The sequence below is a fragment of the Solanum tuberosum genome, unplaced genomic scaffold (genome assembly GCF_000226075.1).
Source record: "Solanum tuberosum cultivar DM 1-3 516 R44 unplaced genomic scaffold, SolTub_3.0 scf00133, whole genome shotgun sequence".
NCBI classification, from domain to species: domain Eukaryota; kingdom Viridiplantae; phylum Streptophyta; class Magnoliopsida; order Solanales; family Solanaceae; genus Solanum; species Solanum tuberosum.
The window spans coordinates 1,306,796-1,313,047 of NW_006239056.1; the positions used below are offsets into that span (position 1 = coordinate 1,306,796).

At 34.7% G+C, this 6,252-nt stretch overlaps 2 protein-coding genes across 2 annotated transcripts in view; both read right to left on the reverse strand.

The window, feature by feature from the left end:
* LOC102577678 (uncharacterized) overlaps nucleotides 1–106 on the reverse strand; it is a 7,142-nt gene extending 7,036 nt beyond the window's left edge. Inside the window, 1 exon segment of the mRNA NM_001287880.1 lies at nucleotides 12–106. Within this exon segment, the coding sequence (NP_001274809.1) occupies nucleotides 12–32 (21 nt within the window). The 5' untranslated portion in view covers nucleotides 33–106.
* Nucleotides 107–2,742: 2,636 nt separating this feature from the next.
* The window catches only part of LOC102595005 (protein-tyrosine-phosphatase PTP1), a 19,755-nt gene continuing 16,245 nt past the window's right edge, over nucleotides 2,743–6,252 (reverse strand). Inside the window, exons 7-10 of the mRNA XM_006351111.2 lie at nucleotides 5,478–5,626; nucleotides 5,246–5,387; nucleotides 3,372–3,457; nucleotides 2,743–3,203 (exon numbers count right to left, since the gene is read on the reverse strand). Coding sequence (XP_006351173.1) covers nucleotides 3,374–3,457; nucleotides 5,246–5,387; nucleotides 5,478–5,626 — 375 coding nt within the window. The 3' untranslated portion in view covers nucleotides 2,743–3,203; nucleotides 3,372–3,373. The remainder of the gene's footprint in view (nucleotides 3,204–3,371; nucleotides 3,458–5,245; nucleotides 5,388–5,477; nucleotides 5,627–6,252) is intronic.

Genomic DNA, 6,252 nt, shown 5'->3' on the forward strand with positions numbered 1-6,252 from the left:
AAGTCCACTGCCTCTACTTCTGCATTCGCCATTGGAGCTGGACTGAAACAGCTAAAAGCAAAAAGTTGCTCTCTTTCGTTCTTGTGTAGAATGAACAACTTTCAAGCCAGTGTGCGTGTGGGTGGGTGGGGGGGAGGGGGGATGAACTTTGTAAGGAAGGGGAAGGGTTTAGGATTCGGGTCTGACCACAAATCCGGGCCGGGTCGGTTCGGGTCAATATTTGACCTTTAGAAAAGTTCAAGTGTGGTGTATATATAGATAGTATATTGTGTACGTAGATACAATTCTATTCTATTTGATTATCTAATACAATAAAACCCCACTAAATTAATATAGGTGGTACTATGAAATATTATTATTTTATAAAGGTATTAGTTAATCGATAAAAAGAGTGTTTTCAGATTCAATGAAGGTTAATTTTGATTACATTAAAATCATGTATCTTACTCATTTATGTATCATATTTATTGAACTCACAAAAATAAATAAATTAAAGTGCAATTCCAAAAACAATTGTCACATCTAGAACAATGTTACATGTTCAGAAGTCTAGAGTTTAGAAGAAATTATGGATACCCTCGAAAAAAACAATGTTGGTGATGAAGTTGAAGATGATACAATATCTTTGAAACCAGTTACGCGTATCTAAAACTCTTCACAATTTTATGGTGCAGTTCAAAAAGACAATACTGAAACTTTTAGATGCAATAAGAAAAATTAGAGATGAACTTCAACCAGATTTAAATTTTAACAAAAAACAATAGAATCATAATTCACTTGTCTTAGATATATTTGTACTTTTAAAAAATTATTAATTTATAATATTAATGAGACCATGTATTTACACAAGGGACTTCTGAAAATATATTATCTTATCGAAATGAGTAATTTTTTCCATTGGCCCAAGTCGGGGCCAAAAGAAAATATTATCTTAAAGAGATTATTAATTTGTCAAGTATTAATATAAGTGGTATCATGAAATATTATTATCTTGAGGAGGTATTACTATTAATTTTCTACCCTAATCCTCAACCTATATATCCTCCTATCTAAGATCATGTCATCAACAAGTTGCAAGTGTGTCATGTCCTATCTAATTACCCCTCTCTAATATTACTTCGCCTTCCTTTTTCTCATAACTGCCATAACCCACCCCTCACACCTTTTCACTGGGGCATCTATGCATCTCCTCTTCAATGCTCAAACCATCTCAGTCTCTCCTCTGGTTGGGTCAAATTAATCTCATGCGGAAGCCGATAATTGTAACTCTTGACATTGATAAATTAGACCACAAAGAAAATTGTACTAAAACAATCATAATATTAATATTGTTTTACCAAGCGACCTACATATAAGAAACTAATATAAAAAAATACTAAAGTTATAAAGAAAATAATTACTTCTTAAATAAATTCTTTAACAATGACATTGTGGATGTTATTATGTTGTTACGGAAAAAAATGATCTTCAATGTATAAAAATTCAAAAAAATTCCTTCAAGAGGATTAACCAAACATGGAAGTCTTTCTCAACAAGAAAACCTTTTCCACCAAGAAAACTTTTTTGATTAAGACACAATTGTAGTAGAATTCAAATTAAATAAGGTAGAAAATTCGATGCAAACCCTAACATCTCTCACATCTTGTCCACTATGGAAGTCACTCCTACTTTGTCTCAAATGTTTTTGTTTCATTCAAATACCTTCTAACATGCCCACACATCCATTTCAACATCTTTAGTTTCACTACTATCATCTTTTGAGCATGCAAGTTTTTGATCCAACAACACTCGCCTCATGCAACATATATAACTAATCTGACAACTACTTTATAAGTCTTATACCTTTTAGGTAATTTGAAATGAGCTTAAAGATTCAACATAGTTGTCTATCTTTATTATAATTAAATTATTATTTACTTGGTTTATGTATGTCTAAGTCGACAACTATTCGAGAAATTAAATTCCTACATGATTGAGATCAGTTGATCGTTAATGTATAGTAACTATATTTCAGTATAAAAATAAAAATTCTTCGACCAAAAATAGGACAACCCCTATTTAAACCAAAAGAAATACCTCATCTCACTTGCGAAGAAATTGTGTGAAAATGAAAGAGGTGTATACCCTCAAATTGCCTCTATTAGGTGCATCAACAATTAATAATAAAGCACTCGTGAATCCATAAGGCAAGGTAGAAACAATTGAAGGTTTGTTTTAAGATGCACAAATTAGATGCAAGCCATCTCTTGTAGCTTGGTTTAGACTTGGAGAAATGGTGATTTTAATCCAAGAGAAAAAAAAAAGATTAAATGGTACATTGAGCAAGATAAACTGTTAAAGAAAGAGGAGAATTTGTTGACTTTAAAGTCAGCCGGACTGCTAAGGAAAATAACCTAGCTAAGGAAGAAAAAGCCAACTAGGCATTTCTTATTTTATTCCTATCTGGAAATGGAACCTTTCTACTGTACTAATACCCTATATTGCTTAGACTCTCCAATATGTTGCCGCACCCGTATCAGATACTCAAAATGCACTTTTTTTGGAGTATCTGATACACACCATGAAGAATCCAAGCAACATTATACCTAACTTATGTTGGGCTCAAAATGTCAAATGCTGAAATGTAAAATAGACTAAGGTGTAACTAACCTAACCTATACAAAACATATATGTGGGTCAAACTCTGTAAACTTAAAAAGTATTGAACTTAAATAACTCCCTCTTATCCGTTAAGCACACCTCTGCAAGCCCAAAGTACTCTTCCCCTATGCACGTATTCTCTAAAATATTTCAGCATACACCATTTCAAATCCATATCAATGCTAAATAATCATTAAGTAGTGACTCTCTGCATAAGGTTCCAACATAAGAGTTTAGTGTTCAGTGAGTGTGTTTACACGGCAAACCATGAAGACCAGAAATATAATTTTCTGGATCTGCAAACATTGTAACTTCATGATATTCAAGTCAGCCAAAGGATACATCTTACATCGGCATGCAACTTTGCATTTCAATAGTGGATCCAAATGAATTCTCATGTCGACGGAAATAGCAACAGGTATCTCTTGAACAGCTTGAGATCCCACACAAAGAGAGCGGGACGAAGCAACTCAAATAGAGCCAACTGATTAGCGTCTTCAGCATAACTACTGCTTCATATCCCATTGTGAGCAAGAATCCCAGATCTTGTTATCTCACCACTACTGTAAAAAGTTAAGACAACAGATTGAGGGGTTTGTTGTTCGGGACATGACTAGCAAGATATAGAGATTAGAGAGTATATAGGTTGAAATTTCTGCAGTAGAAAAATCAATGCATGTACTTCTACTTACTGCAGCAACCAATTGAACTTCCAAAAAAGTGAAAATTACCATTACAGACTCTTCTCTCCATTGTCATCTGAAATTAGGTCTTCCAGTTCATCAATAATGGCATCATAGCAGAAAAGGTATTGATCCTGGAACATAATAGAGTTTAGATATCAGGCGTAATAAAACTAAGCAACTATAAAAGAGAATCACCGAGAACAACATAGGAACCTAAGTCACAAGTTCACGTTCAAGCCTCCCCGAGGTTGCTGATCTACAGTAGTTTAGGTAAGGTCAAATAGAATTATCCTTGTGATAATGGGGAGTCCCTTAAGCTGATCTACAGTAGTTTAGGTAAGGTCAAATAGAATTATCCTTGTGATAATGGGGAGTCCCTTAAGCTGATCTACAGTAGTTTAGGTAAGGTCAAATAGAATTATCCTTGTGATAATGGGGAGTCCCTTAAGCTGATCTACAGTAGTTTAGGTAAGGTCAAATAGAATTATCCTTGTGATAATGGGGAGTCCCTTAAGCTGATCTACAGTAGTTTAGGTAAGGTCAAATAGAATTATCCTTGTGATAATGGGGAGTCCCTTAAGCTGATCTACAGTAGTTTAGGTAAGGTCAAATAGAATTATCCTTGTGATAATGGGGAGTCCCTTAAGCTGATCTACAGTAGTTTAGGTAAGGTCAAATAGAATTATCCTTGTGATAATGGGGAGTCCCTTAACTGTAGAGTAGACACTACGCTTTTACACTTGTAAGGAGGATGAGTGTAGAAGTAGTTGCAATGCGACGATTAGGAGCATTTTGTATCTGAGTTGGACCTGTCCAACTCATATAGCAGTAGGGAGTAAGATACCGGTCCTCCCTAATTGTTCAGTTATCTCTCATGTTTTTATAAAATCCATGCAGACATCCGAATCCATGTTTGGAAGCTGGATGGTTCCCCTAAATATAAAAAGTAATACAGATACTCGGGGTGAAAAATACTTAAAAATTTTAGAAGAAGATTAGCTGAGAATATGGAACATGTTTGTCCTCAGAAGGTATGATTTATGGACCTTTCCCTCTACAAAGGCTGAGCAGTAAAAAAGACAAATATTCTTGTAGTCACGAGTTGCCAGTAATGAAACGCATAGAAAAGTGCTAAGGTGTGTTGGGGCTTTAAGTGGCTTTAGCAAAGAAAATCAATAAAAGGTGTTTTAAAAAACATATGTAATTCAAGAGAAAAAAACTAAAATACAAGCGATAATTATTTGGACAAAAACATTGAAAACACAGAACTATAATTATGTCAATCAAGTCCCAGATGAAATCATGTTAATCAGGTTCCACGCTAATATGAATTTCCAATTTAAATGTAAAATACACTTTCAAGTTTCTAACAAAGAATTTTTTTTGAGATAAATCCAGTGAAGTTTCTAACAAAGAATTTTCTTATACTAATTCTTTTTAGTCTTATTCCTAATCACTAAAAAGTCACTCATAATGCATTATTAACAATTAATATCACTTTGCCAACATCTTTTTAATTGTATAGTGCTACCCCTCAAAGACAGGCACATGTCTTGGTCCCTTGGTAATCGCACCAAAGCTCCATCTAAGCTACGCAATGCATTTAACTTGAGCTTCACCTAGTTTCAGGACTTAAACACACCTCAAGCAAGTCTTTAGCATCACTGATACTCTGAGGGTATACGGAAGGGTTAAAAACAATAGCTTAGCCCTTTCAATATGTTTAAGTTTTAACTAACATGAACTCACTATGTTCTGTACCAGCAACTCAGATAAAAGCTGGATGTGGTCTGCTACTTTAAAAATCAGAAACTATTGCTCCTGCAGTAGTCTTATAATCAGCAGTAAGTAGTTAAAATGAAGCCAAAAAGGAAGCATATTGGAAAATTGAAAAGGACAAAAAAAACGAGGAGCTGTACCTTGGTCTGGACCATCCCAATTCGCTGAGACCTAAAAATGGCTACTGTATCAACGATGTCAAGAGCAGACATATCTCCACCCAGTATTCTCTGGATGGTATTATGGATTGTGCAATATGTTCCAGTCCTACCAATACCAGCACTGTACAAGAGAATGAGGCATCAATCTACACAAACAATTACATAATAGAATTTTAAAAAGCACATTTACAACGACAGTGATCAGAGAAACCTGCAGTGTACTACAATTGGTCCAAGACTAAGAGGCACATTGTACGTCCGTCTCAGAATCTCACGAACAGCAAGTGTGTCTCTTGGAACTCCATGGTCAGGCCATTCAGGATACTGAATGTGTAAAACACACAAAGGTGGTTCTTCTGACTGGCACATAGTAAGAGAAGCAGATCAGGTGTGTATTCTTAGCTTCTACATAACACAACAAAAGATCTACTAAACTTGAGTCTACATAGAGATGGCTATTGGTGCTGGAAGATAGGAGAATAGAACGTCACCCCATCAGGTCCAGCTAATATTGGGATAATGGGCTGGAGAAAATGATCCTTAATGTATGGGCTTTGATTCCATTTGGTCCTTAATGTATGGACTTGATGGAAATGGTCCTTTATGTATCATAAGTTGTGATCAATTTGGTCCTTAACCCTAAAATTAATATTTATTTATTTATTTTGCCGTCAAAATACACTGAATATGTAAAAGATGCGCTCGTTCAAGACTTTCTTTCCCCTGTTTCCAAAAATTTCAAAAGGGCACATCAATTTTTTTTTAACCAAAAGGGCAAAATCGCTCCTGACGGAGCGATTTTCTTCTGACAAAATTGACGCCGTTACTCTTTTAAAAAACATAAAAATCGCTGCCGGTGCAAAAAAAAATTCTTTTTTCTTTAAAATCACTATTGTGAATTTTTTTTTTAACAACGCTGCCCCAACAGCGTTTAAAAAATAGAAATAGCTGCTATAGCAACCAATATCTTTAAAAAGATTAAAATT